This window comes from Poeciliopsis prolifica, unplaced genomic scaffold, assembly GCF_027474105.1.
Source record: "Poeciliopsis prolifica strain line A6 unplaced genomic scaffold, Auburn_PproV2 SCAFFOLD090, whole genome shotgun sequence".
NCBI lineage: Eukaryota > Metazoa > Chordata > Actinopteri > Cyprinodontiformes > Poeciliidae > Poeciliopsis > Poeciliopsis prolifica.
In genome coordinates this window covers 600,818-620,846 of record NW_026562465.1, presented here as the reverse complement: position 1 = coordinate 620,846, position 20,029 = coordinate 600,818, and the positions used below count along the sequence as shown (strand labels likewise).

The 20,029-nt window shown below is 38.1% G+C and overlaps 2 protein-coding genes across 2 annotated transcripts in view; one reads left to right on the top strand and one right to left on the bottom strand.

Moving 5' to 3' along the window:
- The first annotated feature begins 6,289 nt into the window (after positions 1-6,289).
- On the top strand, positions 6,290-14,357 carry f3a (coagulation factor IIIa). Its single transcript, XM_055022735.1, has 6 exons — positions 6,290-6,465; positions 7,051-7,171; positions 8,383-8,576; positions 11,706-11,887; positions 12,015-12,183; positions 13,542-14,357. The coding sequence occupies exons 1-6, from the start codon at positions 6,411-6,413 to the stop codon at positions 13,685-13,687; spliced, it is 867 nt and encodes a 288-aa protein (XP_054878710.1). The 5' UTR covers positions 6,290-6,410; the 3' UTR covers positions 13,688-14,357.
- A 4,052-nt stretch (positions 14,358-18,409) lies between these two features.
- abcd3a (ATP-binding cassette, sub-family D (ALD), member 3a) overlaps positions 18,410-20,029 on the bottom strand; it is a 39,815-nt gene continuing 38,195 nt past the window's right edge. Inside the window, exons 22-23 of the mRNA XM_055022734.1 lie at positions 19,734-19,790; positions 18,410-19,291 (exon numbers count right to left, since the gene is read on the bottom strand). Coding sequence (XP_054878709.1) covers positions 19,214-19,291; positions 19,734-19,790 — 135 coding nt within the window. The 3' untranslated portion in view covers positions 18,410-19,213. The remainder of the gene's footprint in view (positions 19,292-19,733; positions 19,791-20,029) is intronic.

Here is a 20,029-nt window from a genome sequence, read left to right as displayed (position 1 = left end):
GACTTATTTGGATGAAAATAAAAAGGAGTCCCACAGAGCAGTCAGTGAGTCCAGCTGCATTCTTTAGAAACATGACAGAGCAAACCAGGCAACAGAAAAAGCCATAGCGCTGGCAGCAGCAAGCAGCTTTTATTATTGCTTTTTTCCAAACTCTGAGGAAGATGGAGAAAAGAGTCGAACTAAATCTTACATGATATTGATAACGTATGACTCACTTCCGCTCTCATATATCCTATGATTCACAGTGATAGACTCAGATTGTTATGGTCTTGGAAAAAGCTGATCTTGACTTTTTGCTGAGTCACAAGTATCATTAAACATTTTCTGAATGAACTGTGCTGTGTGTGAGACAGACTATGCATGCTAAGAGGAGAGGAATGCTCTGTTCCCTTCTAGCATGGCAAAATTCAAGAAGTGTTTGATCCTGCTCTGTTTCTGATCTTTTCTTACAACCAGCTACTTTTCTTAACTGGACACTTTATCTTATGTTGTACAGAATCAAATTGTTTTAATCATTTTCTTTATTTTATGTGTCTACAAACTTTATGTCACTTCGCTGCTTATAAACTTGAATTTCCCAATATAAGGAAATAAAATGAGGTGCACACCACTTCACAACAAATTCAAAACCACAATATTAAGAAAACGAAAAAGGTATGTCCTAGTTTGAGACCTGAGAAATCGCTGATTGGACAATAGACATGAATACGTATTTGGTCAGGACGGGTCCATAGAGATCAGAGCTGGAGCTGTTGACTTCAGATTCCCAGTTCATCTGTGTTTAGATGCTAAGTCAATGCCCCCATATGGTGAAGATTTGTGTTTTTTCCTGAATGTGAATGAATCACGGATGTATTTTCCATTATGCTGTTAGATCATTTTTATCATTAGCTTTAACTTGTGGCTAGCCAGATGTCTCAGAAGGCTCAGTCACCGAACTGCACCGAGTTTCACCAGCAGACTGAAGCCTTGCCTGTCTCTGTGCTGCCAGTATAACATAAAGAAATTTGTAATGTACTATACATATTTTTGTGAAATATCTCAATTTGAAGTAATAGGGTATTATGACAATTTATGTAAAGAAATTAAAAAATAATTTTGTCTTTTAGATTTCGTTCACTGCTGTTTATAACACAGTTAACATATTACACTGTAATAAATATATTTTTTTAAGTAAAAATATGTAGCTAAAGTCTGACAACTGTTATCAAAATTTGTCTTTCAATAAAATGCCTAAAAATGTAGATCAGGGGTATGAAACTCCAGTCCTCGAGGGTCACTGTCCTGCAGTTTTTCCACAGGTACAAAACACAGGAATGAAATGGCTTCATTACCTACTCCTTGTGTAGATCAGTTCTCCAGAGCCTTGCTAATCACCTAATTATTCAGGTGTGGTGCAGCAGAGGCAGATCTAAAAGTTGCAGGACTGGATGTTCACACCCCTCATGTAGGTGATGCTACGATTCTTTATTTGTACCTTGAAATAGCAAATGCAGATTGAATTATGGAATTGTGTTAATATGTTTATGAATACACCACTGTAAAGGTGTGTGTGTGTGCGCGTGTGTGTGTGTGTGTGTGTGTGTGTGTGTGTGTGCGTGCGTGTGTGTGTGTGTGTGTGTGTGTGTTGTGTGTGTGTGTGTGTGTGTGTGTGTGTGTGTGTGTGTGTGTGAATGCTCATGTACTTTTACATGCAACATATAGAGAAAATGTAGTTAACCACAAAGGGAGTTATTTTTTGGGAAGTGAGGACATTTTCCCAGTCCTCACTGTTTTCCAGTTGTACTGAGCTCTGCAGGTTACATGAATTAAATTTTGGGTGAGATCAGGGTTAGAAATTTACTGAAGTCAATACAAAGTCCTCAGACTGATTGAAGTACAAAGATGTGTGAATGTTTGTGTTTATAAAGATGTACCCATCTCTCTGTGTGGAAATCCTTCATGCATGTTCTTTGCATATGTTACAGGAATCCAGATGATGGACGATTCAGATTATGGCTGTCATGCTCTCGTGGAAAAGCAATCTTGCAGAGGATGGCTGTGAGCAAAGACATCCTAACAAACTGTTCAGCAAACAGGAAGTGATGGGGACGCCCAGTCTTTAAGGCATTTCCCCACCCTCCAGGATCAAGAAGAACATTTCCTTTACCGCACAACTTAAAGCAATTATCAGAAATGTAGCTTTTGAAGCTGTAACAATCATGGTGTTGATGCCAACATATTCAATCAATGATGCTATTTCCTGAAAATGTGTTTTTCAAAGCTAAATTTGACAGTTATCACAAATGATCTCCAACAGTTATCTCCAACATGTACACACGAGGCAATATTAATACGATATGTTCTCTATACCTCCATGCCCCACAACACACACACACACACACACACACGCAAATGCTTCCTGGCAAGGAAAAGGAAAGAACAATGTAAACAGGAAGCAGTCAGATGTTTCCTTCTACCTCAGCCTCAACTCAACTCAAAATTAAATGCATGTTAACTGAACAAATTAATAAATCAGCTGAACAAATGCAGTACAGGTAAAAGACAACCACAAAGCTAAGAGTAAAATGGAGTTTTAAGGAGGGCTTTCAAAGTTTCCTCTGTGGGACTTTGACCTAGTTGTGTCTCTCTGCGATGACGCCACTAAAATAGCCACTGCTATTAACTGTTACTTTCTTAAACAGAATATACTCTCAGGTTGTGTTTGTGTAGTTAAACCCCCCAGTCAGTCATAGCAGATGGCCACTCCCATTGGTTCTGGGGAGTTTTCTATTCCACTGTTAATGGGAAGCATGCTGAGTAGCAGTGAATGCAGCAAGAAGGTTCTAGGTTTGAGTCCTGATCCTGAGTGGTTCTGCATGCAGTCTGCATGTTCTCACTGTTAATTGGTCTCTCCACTAGGAGAGACCAATTTTGTGCACAGTTGTTTGTCCTGTGTGTCTCTGTGTGTCTCTATGTGATCACCTTGTGATGGACTAGCAATCTTTCCAGTGTGTTCCCCTCCTCTCACTCATTGTCACTGAAGATGGATGGATGGATGGATGGATGGATGGATGGATGAATGAATGAATGAATGAATGAATGAATGAATGAATGGATGGATGGATGGATGGATGGATGAATGAATGAATGAATGAATGAATGAATGAATGAATGGATGGATGGATGGATGGATGGATGGATGGATGGATGAATGGACGGACGGACGGATGGATGGCTAACATGTGAAAAATATAAACGACCTTAGCACCCGATATGGTATAAAAACCTCAGAGGTTCTATGAAATCAACCCATCTAAGAATGAAAAACCACAAGTACAATTTTAAAATGAATCTTACAAAGCAGCTGTCTTCACGAGTAAGTAAAGTGTGTTAGAGACATGTAGTTAATATAGGCATACAAGTGCAATAACTCTTGATAAATACAATGATACGTGCTCCAAAAGTTTATATGGCTAAATTTGCCTTATGAATTCTAAGTTCTATCAGAAGTATAATTTAAATGCACTGTGAAAAACAGCTTTTTGGTGATTTAAGTTAAAATGATCATCTGAAAGATGTTTGCGATTGTCTTTGGCTATATTTTCCATATATTCTACATAATCTATAGCTATAGCTGTCTTCCATGACATAAGTTGACTTTTACTGGAGATAATATTTTCCCTGGAAAATAAGAATTCCATGGAAGCTCTTATTTTCCAACATATGCTCCAGCTGGATCTGTAATAAAAGGCTTCCAGACCAGCCATGTGCTGTAAGGAGTGGAAACTACAATGAATCTGTTTTGCTTCTGAATGGTTCATTTGGTGGTCACTGCTGCACACAGACCAAAGCTGTGGCCTCAGAAGCTGAACTTCTTACCAGTGGAGGACATGTACAGTATGTTCTTGTCCCTAGTGTCCCTTATATGAAAGTAGGCGAACAGGAAAGGGGGGAAGACATGCAGCAAATATCTTCGGGTCCGGGAATCGAGGACTCAAGGCCTCCAGGCCTCCAGGCATGGATCACACTGTCCCCTATGCCACCACAGCATGCCCAAAAGGGCATGCTCTTTACCTCATTACTGAAAGACAATGTAAGAGGAGCTCTTACCTCATCTGTGTTGGTGTCTCTTACCTGGGCTTTGTTGACAGTCCAGTAGACTCAGTTTAATTTTCAAATGGTGCAGATCACATTTAAACTGCACTGAGTCAGATGATCCAAACTCATTGAAAAACCTGCCCCCACCCCCACCCCCACACACACCCTCTCCATGGGTCTGGTGGAGCTGCACCAAGAATTACCTAAGGAATCGACACAAAACCTCTGAAGACCAGCCACTGCAGTTAGTGATGCTCCTGTAGATGACATTAATAAGGACTCCTGTCCACAAAACCATGCTGTTCCATTGCTGGACCTGCCACAAAAGTGGTGCTCTTTTTTCTTTCTTGATTTCTATAAATATCTGAGAAAATTGCAGATGCCTTCAGATGTAAAACATGTATTCAAACCAAGTCTACTGGACTATCAGGTCTGAAAACACCCTAACGCACAATGTGACCTCCCCAGTTTCCTCTGTGGTTCCTTTCACTCCCGGTTCTGGCTGGATATCAGATGTTCTGAAAACATGGCTGCACTCCAGAGTTTACTCTGGCCAATCAAGTCTTGTCCTGGTGCATTCTTCTCAAGTTGGTCATGACGGTAGGCTGCTTTTACTGAGCCAGGTTCTGGTTCTTCTGGAGGTTTATTCCTGTTAAAGGAGTTTTTTCTTTCAAAACATGCATGCTTGCTATGAGGGATTGCTGTAAAGTCAAAGACAAATAGACAATGCAAGCTGGTGTTGCTGTGGTTAAGGAGTGGATGCTACAAGATTCAAACTGCTGGTTAAATAGAAACTGAATAATAGAGCTTATTGAATTGTTTGATAACTAGGATAAATTGAAATGTTTATAATTGTTTTTGTAAAGTGCTATAAGATGACATTTGTGGTGAATTCCCATCATAAAAATAAAATTGAATTGAATTGAAATGTTTTGTATCTTCAGAGTTATTGTGGATAGGGTTAGGATTACTGTAAGCAGGAAAGAAATCCTGTAAGTCTTGCAACAAATCTGAAGAGGCCTTCATATTGAAGACACTGTTGCTTTAAAACAATAACTGCTAAAAACTCAATAGCAGCAGAGAAAATGTTTCCCAGTATCATGTCCTGGATGACACCATCAGTTGTTGGCAGGCACTGCTCTGGTCATTTGATTTTGATGCTCCTCTTTAAATCTCTGTCCGATTGAACAATTAGAAAGCTGGGCAGAAAAATGTTTACGTCTGGGAATGAATCATTGTCCATTTTGATTGATGGAAGAGACGGAACTTCCCTTCTCTCTCCCTGCTTTGCATCCATGAAGCCTCCTGTTAAACTACTCTGTGGTTTTGAGGTCATAGTTCTGGTATTGTGTAAGTTTTTGAGAGGAAAACCAGCTGCTCTTGGTTATAAAGACAGTACTTCACTGCATTACTACCTTTAGCATCATAACAACTATATGGAAGTAAAAGGAAGCTGTCCTGCACCCAAAATCAGAGAAGAAGCTTGGTCAAACATCCTCCAAATAAATAAATAAATAAATAAATAAAAATTGTGAAAAAAGTCTTCAGGAAGAACAAATCAAAACTAATGTTTATTTATTAATTTAGAATTTTTTGTGAGATTTTATGTGTACTGAGTGACACTCAGGATAATTATCTGAGTGCCAAGGAGAAACTCAACAGATTCATTTTCATAAGTGGAGCATTGCAGATTTCACTATAATCCCCACTGAATAAAAGAAATATTAAAAATTGTTTTGTGTTTATTTCAAGTGCAATGAAGGCAGAGACAGAAAATAAAGAAAATGTATAATTTGTAGTTTTACTATTTATGCACTCATTTTATTCTGGGCATCATTTTTCTTCTCCACACCTGGAAGTGGACTGAGTTACAATGGCAATAAAGGTTTATTAGATTTTTCTCCAGCATACTGACAACATGACTGGTTGTCATACGATACTACTACTACTACTACTACTACTACTACTACTACTACTAATAATAATAATAATAATAATAATAATAATAATAATAATAATAATAATAATAATAATAATAATAATAATAAAAATAATGATAAAAGGAGAACATTCCTTTCCCATGACAGCTCTGTATTGTGCAGCAGATTACATTACTATGATCACGTAATCGGTGCAGCACGCAGCTATAAACGCAGTCTGTTGACGTCATCGCCGGACAGCCTTTATTTGGTCAAAGCCAGCGCAGAGACTGAGCTCTTTAAGCGGCGCTTTCTGCTGAACTCGGTCCTGGAAGAGAGGATAAAACAGGAGGAAACGCTGGATACACCCGACAGGCTGAGCTGGACTTTTTTCTTCTTGTGTTTGACGGAATGAAGCTCCAGACTTTTGTCGTCATGGTGCTGCTCTCCAGACACTGCGCATCCGGTCAGTTCACTCAGATGTTTCGTTTTCTCATGAAGTTCCAGTTCGACCTCAGCTTTAGTCAAGTTGAATAAAAATGATCAGAGTTCATATATCAGTGGCTTATATGTGCTGATTTGCATATCTATATCTATATTTCCGCAGTGTTAGTTTATGAACGCTATATTTAATGTGTGAATGGGATCAGTGAGCTCCACGTTCTTCATACATGTTCATTTAGCACATGTATGTGACTGATTGATTATGTTTGTGTTTTTATCTCTGTGTATATATATAATTCAAAAATGTTTTCTCAAGGCACTTTAATAAAAGCATCAGTTCAATCCAATCATATCTCCCTTTAACGATTGAACAGAGCATGAAGTTCAGTTCATTATGAAAATGGTTTAAGAATCTTTCTATCTTTGGAAACCCAGCAAATTCCATCAAGTCACTGACTTGAAGCATTCACTCCTGGATCAGCACATAGCAAATTCAATCTAAACTTTCAATCCCATTTCCAGTAAAAGATGGAATACGCTAACAAATTTTCTGCATGATGAGCAAACAAGTCTAACTTTTTATATATAAAAATTGTTCAACTAACAGGGGCTGCATACTCACATATCCGGGCTCAGAATGTCACTTGGAGCTCCACCAACTTTAAAACTATCCTGAGCTGGAAACCCAAGCCCTCTGCGGATTACTCATACACTGTGGAGTTTTCTGTGTAAGTACCAGAATGTTTCTGAACTTGCAGCATGACTTTTGTTCTCTAGTGATGGAGCTAACTAAATAACTATCCTCTCTACAAATATGCTCCATTACAAGAATGCTGGCCTCAGACATTTTTAGTTCAGGAGCTCTTCCCTAATTGGTCAGATAAAATCCCAGAAGCAGATAAATATGTATTTGTAAAGTGAGAGTTCTTTAGTTTTAACTGATATTATGGAAGAGTCTGAAAACTCTGATGGATGAAGCAGCATGCAGTGACACGGTCCACTGTCACTACAAGGGAGTTGCTTTTAATTTCATTTAACCCAGTTTTTGAGCTTTACATCATATTATTCCCTCATCATAAACATATCTGAAGTGTTGCTTTGATTCTTTCATGTGTTTTTGAGAAATTCTTTAATCTCCCGTGGCAACCATTCAGCTGTACAAAATGCCTCAGTGGACCTCGCACCACCTTCCAGATACACAGCCAAGCTCTTGACTGATACCTTCTGCCTGAAGGAAGGGGCTGGATCAGACTGTGTGCAGGAGGGGTGGAGTCCTTCATGAGGAGGAGTAGCGCCCTCCGCCTGCATCATGATGCAGGAGGAGGTGGAGGTCCGAGGTGCACGGCACCGCTGAGAGGCAGCAGTGCAGCTGCTGTGCTGGTGCAGAGAATGCTCTCCACCACACAGCGATAGAAGCTCCTCAGGACTGAGTTCACAAGCCCAGCTCTCCACAGCCTCCCAAGGAAGTAGAGGTGCTTCTGAGCCTTCCACATATCCTGCATTTTTTTAACTACTGAAGTTAACAGTTACTTGATTGTGCTATAAAGTTGCACTATACACCTGGAAAATACAGAATACAGCCCTGTTAAAAAACCAGAATGATTCCCTCTGAGTTTGTATCGATCCTTGTACATTCATGTGAAGGCTTTAGAACCCTAACTTGCTGCTCTACCTGAGTGACCAACTCAACTCCACTAGTTTTATTTAGAACTAGTGGATTGTAAATGGCAGTCAATACAATGTAATGAGTTTGAATAGACGTATCAAGATGTGTGTGTGTGGGGGGGGAGGTGTGTGTGTGTGTGTGTGTGTGTGTGTGTGTGTGTGTGTGTGTGTGTGTGTGTGTGTGTGTGTGTGTGTGTGCATTTATGTGGATCAGACTCATTAAAACTTTAGTACAGTTTTATTAGTAACAAACTTTTGTTGGTCTGTTCTGTAGGGCTGGAGGAGACAGACAGAGGAACCATCACTGCATCCGCTCCAATGCCACAATGTGTGACCTGTCCGTCTCCCTGACTGAGCTCAAGTCCTGCTACACAGCTGACATCCTGTCAGAACCGCCTCTGGGAGCCACATCAGATGACACAGAGTTCCCACATACCACCTCACCCAGATTCTGCCCTTACCAAGACAGTAGGTTCCTCATGTTCCCTTCAACCAGCATGATGTGTTAGAACCATAAAGACTGGCTCAGCGGAGTCACATGAATGACATCATATTTATATTGAACTGATGTTACAGCAGATCTTTCACGCAGGGAGCCTTCTAGAAGTTTGTCAATTTGAAATTCCTCTCCCATGTTTTCAGGCCTGGCAGAGTTAATTAAGTCTCAAAAGGAATGACTACTCATCATGTTTTTTTTTCTATATAGAGTAGGAACACTCCACTGCAACTTTTCAGCAGCATCAGGTTGTCTAAAGGAGCACAGAGTGATGAAACATGGAGACAGTAGCACCTGTTTCGTACTGTTCATGCTAGATCTACGACACTCCGTCTTAGATTGCAGAAGAAAATATGAGATTCCTTGTTTGTGTGGATGTTCTATTTCAGATAAAAGTTGTCTGAAATAGATGTCTGGAATTTTATAATCTACTCTGCTACTATAGGTATAAAAACTTTGTTATGAAGTTATAGTAAGTCCAAAATTATTCATACCTTTAGACAGAAAATGAGACAGGTATCCCAGAGGAAAAGGTGCCTCATGATTTTAAAATAAAATCTATTTACATTTTAGCAAAATATTACATCAAACTTTGTTTAGTTTCTTATCAACAATTTATGGAAAAGTTTGAGGCTTTTCTTCTGGTATGTGGATGATTTATCTTTGAGGATTAACTTCAAGAGCTTGGAGTGTGAATGTTTGCATTGAGTTATCTTTGAGCGCCAGGTCAGGACTCCAGGTGATTTGCTCAAAAAAAATTATCCTTCCAGTCTGAAGAAACATGTTTGTCACATTACATCTACCAGTGGAAGAAATCAGGCTTTATTCTCTGTAAATGATACATGGCAGCAAACAGGAGTCAGGATGTGAACCCACTGTGGAGGTGAGAGCAGCCAGAACCGGAGGCAGAGTGACATGAGTGAGGCTGATTGAGAATGTTTTCTGTTGCTTGGAAGAAGATGAACACTGTTACACAAAATTGGAAAAACTAACATTTCTGTAATGAGCCCAGTATTGTCCATGTTGAAGCGTATGGAGCCCTCTAGGGGACATGGAGAATTATTTTTTTCTCTTGCAATAATGTCCTAATCAGTTCATGTGGAATAATGTAAGTCTTTCTTATGAGGCCATTGTACTTTCTGCTGTAATATAAAGCTTCTGTGAGGTTTTTCCATGTATGTTAACATCTTGTTGTGAAATATCTTAAGTTTCATATCTTTTTCTTTAGGATAGAAATGCACCACAAACCTATAAACAGAAACTTTCCGTAAGTAGGAAAGAAATAAAAATACATCCAAACTATTTGGACTTTTTCTGAGTTCTCACCAGGTAATGAGTCATCTGACAGTTTTGATTATGTCTCTATTGTGTTGGTCTGAATTGTTTAAAGGGCCATTTTAATGTGTCCATTTCAATCTTTCACAAAGACAAACATGCAGTGAATAAATCAATTTTCAATCATTTTTTGCATCAAAGAGTTAAGAATAAGCACAGTCTCTTGAAATGTCTATATTTTAAATTGACCTTTGTGACTGTATACAAAATAAATATTGCATATTGTGATTGAATGCAAAACTTATGGTGAGGGAATGCAAATAAATTTTTTCCCCATGTCTCTTCAGAGCGCTGCAGAACAAAATCTTAGACAGGGAATGTATTTCATTGGGAGTTTATTGTGCAAAAAACCCAGTACGTGTCTTTCTGCTGCAATTTCTTCTATAAATGCCAGATTTGTAGTATTTACAATTATTAATAGTTTTTAAATCATCAAATTCACTAAAATGACCCAGTGCCTCAGATTGAGGGAAACTCTGTTTCCCTAATAGGTATAGGCAATCGTTTTATTGGATTTTCTTTAGGCCTGAATACAAATGCACACCACATCTTTATTTGTAAACTAAATTAAAACCGCATCCATTGCCTTGTGCCTCACAAGTATCTAGACGTTACAGATAAGAGCAGACGCCACATTAACACTGAGAGCCAGAACAGATGAATGAGTCTTTGGAGTCGCCTCCAACAGAACAATATGCTCATATCCAGGGGAACAGACTCAAGAGACACACAATTCTTTTCATGGAACCTTTTTGTTGCTTTGCTGAAGCAATTTGTACCTAAAGGAGAGTTTGAACCTGGAGGCTTCATATTTGTGCCTTGTCTCCATCTTTCTCTCTCTCCTTCCCTCTTCTTTTCCATATCATCATTCAGTCATTTTTTGTAAGGCCAAAGGAGACGATCTTCTAACTCAAGCTTAGCTCTGGGCACATGGTTGAGTTTTATGACTTATTGTTCCACAGTGGCAGGCTCATCCGAGTCTGGACATCATCTCAGTCTCTGACACCTGATCAAGCTGCCCGTCTTTTTTACGTCTCCTCCTCATCCGTCTTCTTGCCACATCATTGTGGTTCCACTGACTTTTTTTTCTTCCAATTTTTCTCAGAGAAGTAGTTTTGAAGTTATTGATCAGTTTTCATGTCATTTTGTCATAGTTCATTTAATGCAACTGTTGGGCTTATTAATAAATTCTCATACTTAGCTGAAAAATGTGAAAAGTTTATTTTGGTGTTTCTGAATTCATTCCTTCAGGAGAAAGATTGATAAGTTTGATCCACTGGAAATGGTGATCAATTCAAGTAAAATATAATTGTATTTTCAATTTAATTAATAAATTAAAAATTGTGTAAGGCAAACACTGAATTTTTCTCAACAATATGACATTTAATACAACAGTTTAAGAAAATACTCAAAGGTTTCTGGCTGTAACATGAAAGCATTTGGAAGAGGCTTGAAGACCTCTGACCTGCAATAGAATGACAGGAAGAGCCCAGAGTCAGAGTTCAGAAAGGGTTTCATTGTAAGATGAAAAGAAACAACAGTTATGAAAATGTCTTGTTTTTAGGCTGATAAAGTTATAGGTTTTAGCTCTAGGCAGGCATCAGGTTCCTCTTTTTGGCCCACACTGGAGAAGGTCCAGGCTCTGCCCTCCCATATGTCCATCACATGATCCGGTCATTCTCTCTGCTCCATTGAGTTGACTATTAACTGTTTTTGAATATTCGACTGTCAGTGACAAAACTTCACTCTCCTTTTTCCCTTCACAGCTGAGATTGGGATGCCTACCTTCAACCTGACAGTGCATGAAGACAAAAAGACCATCACCCTGCATGTGACTGACCCACTCACAGCTGTGTTTAAAGATGATCATCAGCTGAGCATCAGAGACATTTTTTCTGATGAGCTAAAATACAATGTCTTGTACAGGAAGCAGAAGAGCACTGGCACAGTGAGTGATGCCAACAATCTACGTACAGATCCTCCACTTGTTGCCTTCTCGGATCAGATGTACAATGTACTCTAAAGTCAGGCCACATTTTAGCCTTTACTTAATCTCTTCCTTTTCTTCTTTTCAGAAAATGCAAACATTCAGCTCAAGTGTGATAGAGATGACCAATCTAGATAAAGGTGAGAGCTACTGCTTCAATGTCCAAGCCCACATTCCCAGTCGGAGGCGAGAGAAGCAGTTTGGACTGCTGAGTGCAACCAAGTGTTCTCATAATGATGAGGAGCCCATCTTAAAAGGTCATTTCCTCTGACTTTATCATGTATCACAGTATTTTGTCCCTTTTGTTCCTCCATAGGGACGAAATGATGTTTAAACAGACACAGTCACACAAGAATCATGTCATGAAGGTTAAAAGGCACAATTCATCTGTCAGTAAAACAACTTGTGAACAAGAAACAGCCCTAAAAATCCAGTGGTAGTGAACTCCTTAATGTGCAGTAAACTATGTGATGTCACATAATGTACATCATGATGTGTATCTTAAAAGACATCAGCACCTCTACCTCCTGAGCCTGGAGGAAACTCACTGATGATTCATGGCAAAGACCCAACAGCCCGAGATCAGGGGTGATCAGGGTTAGGGTTTACATTTCAGCTTCTTCTGTCAAAGCTTCTTCTCAGTACTCATGTCATGATGACCACAGGTACAGGGAAGGTTAATCTTCTGGTCTCTGGCTTTAGAATGGACATATCAATGGGTGAAGGTGCAGATTATCTGACTGGACCATTAAAAAAAAAAAAAAAAAAAACTAATTCAAAATATAGATTTTGAATTAGGTTCAAAATCCATGTTGAAATGCATCATATTAGACTTTTTCTGACTCAGAAATTCAATGAGACCAAACTTAAGTTAGGCCAGTTAGATTCACCAAAAATATTTCTATTTGCTGAATGCCGCAGTACTGAGAAAGAATATCCGTTTGTTCATCCATCCATTTTCTTTCACAAGAAAATGCAGGGTGTCGCGGAGAGGCCCAGACTCCCCTCTCCCCAGACCCTTTTCTGGGGAACCCAAGCTGTTCTAAGAGAAACATCGTCCCTCCAGCATGTCCTGGGTCTTCCTCTTTGTCTCCTCCCAGTGAGACATGCTCAGAATGCCTCATCACGAGGCGTCCAGGAGGCATCCTGACCAGATGCCTGAGCCACCTCAAGTGGCTCCTAAGGTCGTAGGTCAAAGGAGAAAAGGAATATGTCAGAGACTTATTTCTTAATGAATCAGAAGTTTACATACAGAATGAGTACTGGTTCTTTAACAGTGAGGGGGAGCCATGATTATGTTACGACTTTGGAAACGTCTGATAATAGATATAGTTGAAGCCAACTGGATCAGAACCAACATGCAGCAGGATGTTGTGGTAGTAAGGTAAGAGCAGGGCAAAGAGCAGGAAGCTGTAGACTGAACCAATTAACAGCAACAATCAGCAATTTTACAAGATTAATATCCAATGAAAGGTCTTAGAAACACCATGAAAACATACAGAGTCAGCAGTACTTTGGGTTCATGCTGGAAACAACACAATGTTTGAAATGCTTTTTTTGTGTCCTGTGAAAAGAATGATTGTAATTGATATTTTGTATTTTCTTATCTTTGCAGTGTATTCTCCTGCTGTTATTGCTGGTGGTATATTCTTCATCCTGATTGTGATAGGGCTGGTTATCACCATCACTGTGATCTCCTGCAGCCACAAGAAAAAAGCTCTGAAGAGCGGGACAGAAGGATGTCCACTACAGGATGTTTAAAGTTTCATCCATGTTCCTGGGTACTGGGCAGAATGGCGGGGTGGGGTGAGCTGTGGAGTATCCAACCTTCCAATGTCAAACACTGGAATGATCTGACTTGAAGTTTCTGTGAAACTGCCTTACACTGTGAGAGATGTTTAAATGGCTGTTCTTTCAGGCTGCAGATAACATGTAGTTTGAATTCATACTGAAACTACTTGACTACAACTTCATTAAGATTTTTATGGATCTCTTTCTTTGGTGAGCGGTACAATTGAAATAAGTTTTTAAATAATTTTCGGAATAGTTGAGATGTGGAATTTATTTTGGGCTTAGTAGAAGTTCATATAAAACTTTTTACTAAATGAATGCACTACAAATACTTTATGTCTGCTGTTTAATTTATGGAAAGTTCAGTTTGATGGCATTTTAGCCTTTTTGTTGTTAGATGTGTTTATTGTGAAAAGGTTTTAGAATATGATTGAATATGAACATTCAAAACATTTTTATTGTAATTTTTATGTGATGTTTTGAATAAAACTATTATTTATGTCCAAAGTCCTGATTTTATTTGCCATTATACAATTTAAATCCCCATCATTTGTGTGATGATGATGATGATGCGCACACAAAATATGTGGATTCTGATATTCCAGTTTGATCTAAACTAATAAAGCAGAAGATTTTTACATTTAGCCTCAAAATGTCTGTTTAGATTATCCTAACTGGCATTCTGGCTTGCATCTTAAATATTCTTAAATACTCCACAGCTTCATATTTTCATCATTAATGAGCAGCCACTACCCTGCCAACATTGCAACGCTCTGTCATGGACACTGAAAGTTGTATCCATGAGATGATAATATTGGCAGGAGTACCACCAAGATGACTTTTTGTTGTCATTAGATCACAAATTCATTTAACCCTTTATTTACTATAAAACTAACATGCATCATCCTTCCATTATCTTCCTCTCTTACCTGAGCTAAGTCCCAGAACAACAAATTCAAGAGTGTTATGTAGCGCTCCCCTCACCCTCGCTCCTTCTCATCTTTTCCCTTTCTACTGGTTACGGGAGAGTAACAATAAGTATGTATTAAAGGAAACAAAAAGGAAACAGAGAAAACTAAAACAAATCAAAACCAAAAAAAAACAACTCCTTCCCGGCCAAATCGTCCGACGCTCCCCTCTGGGTGGATCCGTCCTCAGGTGAATGTTCCCTTTTCCGTCCAGAGCCTTGCCGCACCGTACATTCAATATTTTCTTTTATCAGACGCGCCACCATCACTCAATCAGTCTCAGGTGCGTCACCAGCCCAGCTAAAGCACTTGTGCTGACGGTGCCCCGCCCCACCAGAGAACCCTGAAAGGTGCCAAAAAACACATAAACAATCTCACAAAAACGTGAGCATGTAACAAAGAGCAAGTCTCAAACTTTTCTTTCCATCACATAAACTTCTTCATGTTCAGCTTAACAAACTCATATTGACGTGTTTTCCATTCCATTGCCTCATATCTTTGTGTCTGTGAGGTTCTACTTTGTGCCCAGATTTCCAATACAATACAATCATCATTACTGATATTGTAACGATTAATTCCTTACATCTAAAATTGTCCTTTGATGGCTTCCAGTTTCAACCTTAAATGATTCAAATTTTCTCATAATAAATGTAACCAACTAGTGTAACTTATAAACAGATAGGTTGAGAAACTTAGATTTCAATGTTGAAGTTAAAATTAGTCTATCTTTCTAAGTTCAAAAAAGAGGATAATAAGCACAAACAACCATATTATCAAGAATAATGAACAGACTGTTTAAAACAACATTTAAACAAAATATTATTGTACAATTTTGTTTCAACATAAAGTGTCCACCCTTGTTATAACAGGTAGTGTATTTTCTTTTAGTTCAGATTTCTTATTGCTCAGTTCCTTCCTTTAGAAGCTTTTTAGTTCAGTAATTGCAATTCAAGTCAGTCAGTCAGTCAGTCAAGTCTTTGTCAAACGGATCCAAAATCTTATCTGATCCAGTGCGAAGCAGGGAGCGGATCCAGGCAGGAATCCAATCCAGGCCTGCGGTGCTGTGCAGCTGAACAATATTCCAAGTTGAATGTGGTTCTAAAAAACAACCTGCATAGAACTTAATTAACTATTAAAATCCAAAAGTATGCAGGAGCAATAAATCCCATTTATTACAAAAATAATATTCAACTAATGGCAAGCTTGCAAAAACAAACATATCACACTGCATGCAACCCGTTATAAGTTTGTACATAAAAAACATGCAATACATTTTCATCTTACACGTTTCTCTGATTGGTTTTGTTTCTCTTTTCTTCCTTGTCGGAACATACGAGCAGTAATGCCTGTGCCGCCATTTAGCATTATCTTCAATTCAGTTAAAAAAATACATTACAACACTCACCACAGATACTCACAGTAAAAATTGATTTTACTGCCAGGATCAGGTCACTTATCTTCTCTTCTGTCGGGTTTTTTTTTTTCTTCTTCTAATTTTTTTCTGCTGTCTAAACCAGAGTGTAACTCACAAGCCACCTGCTGGCGTTTTCTGGTATCTAAAGAAAACTCAAAATTAAAATATAAACCGATTTGCTGGTTGCATTAAGTAACAAAACAAAATCGTACAGAAATAAAATACAAAATACACAAACAATAGTATCACACATATATATGGGGGTTACTTAAAGTAAAGTGTTGTTTACATAAAAACATAAGTACAATCTCATTGCTTGTATCAAAGTTATATGTTACTGTTAGTTATTTCTTTGTATTTTTGGTATATGTACAAAGTGACAAAATTATCTACAAACTGCAGAGAAAAAAATACTTTTGGAAAAGTTTTGTTTTCTAAATTCAAACTGATAACTGTACAAAAGTTTTTATTTATTTATATATATTTTTTACAATTTTTTATACAATAACACATAAATTGGCTGATAGTTACTGAATAAATTAACATCCCCAGAATTAGACAAAGTCACTTCACCACCAACAACCCCCAGTGTAAGTGGAAGAGTGTCAAGCACATCACAGACTCCAACATCAAGCACTCTCAAGGCCTCATGGAGGAAGCTGGACGACTCATAGAAAAGCAACGCATGCACAGGGAGAACATGCAGACTCCATGCAGAAAACGCAGGACCATCTTGCTGCTTGGCAGCAGTGCTACTGCTTTCTGCTGCTGACAGATCTGGGGGTTGTGTTCATCTGAACAGACTTTAGGAGAAAAGTTTGATAGTTCTAAAATAAATCAATTTGCTGCTACTTTACGAAATAAACTTTCATACTATCGGACTATTTAATCTCCATAGCAACTTGGCTGCAGACAGCTTTAAAGATCAAACAAGCTCATTATTTTTCTATGTTGGCACATCTGAGACCTAGAATTGTAAGACAGTGACGATATCAAGGCAAATAAAACTCAGTCGCTACCAGGAGGCCCCTCAGGGCCCCTATAAATGATTGAATTGTAACTGGTTATAGATTTAAAACTTTGTCATTCATTTAGTGAGAATGACAATGCTATTAAATTTGATTTAATGTGTTTAAAAAATAGAAATTATACATTTAATATTTAATTAAGGTGTTTACTTTGTGAAAGTGCAAAGAACCGTCTCGATAGTTGACTGTTATGTTACCATGGCTACAATATGTGTAATCTTTGTGTTGCTTGGTTGGTTCACAAATACATCACAGCAAATAATAGTCAATAATCTGACTGATTTTAAGCTCCACCAATTAACCTTGGTGTCCTCTCAGACACTTCACTACATCTATATTTAAACACTGTTGTTATCAGGAGGGGATGAGGCCTACTTCATGATTCTACCTAAGGCTCTGTATTGCCGTGGCTCGGCCCCCCATGAAGAGAATGAATCGCTGCCCATCTCTCTATGGAATTTACCTGGAATCCCCCGGTAACCCCTGCTTTTGATTTATTTAATTCTGACATGTTCGGCTTTATGCTGCGGTCCAATTTATTGTTCAGTTCTTGACTTAACTTTAACGTACAGTACAGACCAAAAGTTTGGACACAACCTTCTCATTCAATGTGTTTCCTTTATTTTCATGACTATTTATAAGACAGGAAATCTCACTTATTAAGCTGACAGGTCACACCTGTGAAGTGAAAACCATTTCAGTTGACGACCTCTTGAAGCTCAAGACAATGCAGAGTGTGTGCAGAGCAGTGATCACAGCAAAAGGTTGCTGCTTTGAAGAAACTACAATATAAGGCGTATTTTCAGTTGTTTTACTTTTTTTTTTTTGTTTAGTACATGTTTCCACGTGGTTTAATTCATCATTTGATGCCTTCAGTGTGAATCTACAATGTCAATAGTCATGAAAATAAAGGAAACTCATTGAATGAAAAGGTGTGTCCAAATTTTTGGCCTGTACTGTATGTCTTTTTGATAACATTCTAATTTAGTGGGACAATTACTGTCAAATGTTTTGAAAAGGAAAACAAAAAATCACCAAAACAATTAATTATAAGTAACATTAAACACATCATTAAACCTCTCTGAGTTAAACCAGAACTTTAAGTCTGACTTCTCATTAACTGTGTTCCTCTGCAGCACAAAAATGTTGAATGTGTAAAGAAAAAAGAAGGGCATTAAAATGTGTTTTACATTTTACAGTATGATACTGTAAAATGTACAGTTTTATACATTTTAAATGCAAAATGAGATCATGACAATTATTATTCATATAAAACCAACAGTACAGTTAAGGCCTCTTTATTCCAAAATAAGGTTTTTTACAAAGTACATTAGAGTGAAAAAAACATTTATTGTGGGTGTGTATAATCATATAGTGTCATATAAGTGTACCTAGTCACCAGTTTTAAAGATCAAGTAAAATTAGTTTGACTTCTTTTTATCTCTCCACCAGAGAAATATTTAAAAATTTAAACACTGCTTTATGAACCAAGAAAGAGGCCAGTTTAAAAATAAAAAGACATTTTGAAAATGTACTGTTTCCTGATTGGACTTCAGCAACCAAAATGGTACTAAGTTATGATCATTAACTGCACTAAAACTTGGCCAGGATACTTACTGGAAGTCTATGATTCAGAGAATTTGAAAGATCCAGGAAAAGAAGAGAATCAATAAGTCAGGAAAGAAACAGTGATCAAGAGTCATTAACAGATTCACACCAAAACAGCCTCAGTTCTTGTAGTATGACAGGACACCTGGAGAATCTATCATACATTTGGACAAATACTTGATCTTTATGCAGTCTTTTTAAACCTGTCACTGCTCTGAGTGACACAGTCAAAGTTCAGCATAAAATCTAATACCCACACACTCCATCATCCTTCAAAAGTCTCTTAAGTAAAAAATTAACATTTAGCAGAATAACAAAGATTAACCCAAAACAAAATTTGTTAAATAGCAAAAAAAAATATTAATAAAAAAAAAACTCTTACATATTATTTTCTACCTATAGCTGTGAATTGTATTTTTAAAGAACCAAGTTAATGGACTATTTCTAAGAGAACAGTGTGGGCTCTGTGGCCGAGCATTTAGGAGCCAAACTCTACAGTTTCTTCTGTGATGGGCTTGAACTCGTAGTTTCCTCTGCCATCCATGTGGAGATAGTACTTCATAAAGAGAACAATACAGTAGAAGATTAATTGGAATGAACTGTGTCTGATTCAACATTCATTCAAGAGTCATGTGGGTCAGACAGTATAGACAGAGGAAACAACACACACTGTTTGATCAAAGTTCCAACATAGAACATTTCAGGATATAATGTCACAGGTGTCGAACTCCAGTCTTCAAGGGCCGCTGTCCTGCAGCTTTTAGATGTACCACAAAACACTGGAATGAAATGGCTTCATTACCTCCTCCTTGTGTAGATCAGTTCTCCACAGCTTTAATGACCTAATTGTTCTATTCAGGTGGTGCAGCAGAGGCTCATCTAAACATTGTCGTTGAGGACTGGAGTTTGACACCCTTGATCTATAGTGTAGCACAATCATGACGCACAAAAGGTCTGAACAATTATCTAAGGAAGTGTTGAACAGCTTCTGTGATTACCTCATGGTGTTTCCATAGGGACTTTCTGTGGGACACTGTAAATAATGTAATGCCCACCTGTGGGTCAAACAGAACATGTAGAGAAAACTCGTTAAAACTTGGCGTTTAACGCTGCTGATTCTTCATCTGATTTACTTCTTATAAGCATCTGGTGAAAACTCCACCAGAGTGCATAATTGGTGGAGAATTTAAAGGGGTCTGAATTCTTTCCATGCTCACTGTATATTGGTATGCAAAATACAATATTTGGAATATAATAGTCAGCAGGCATTGCATTCCAAACTGCCCTTTGAAAT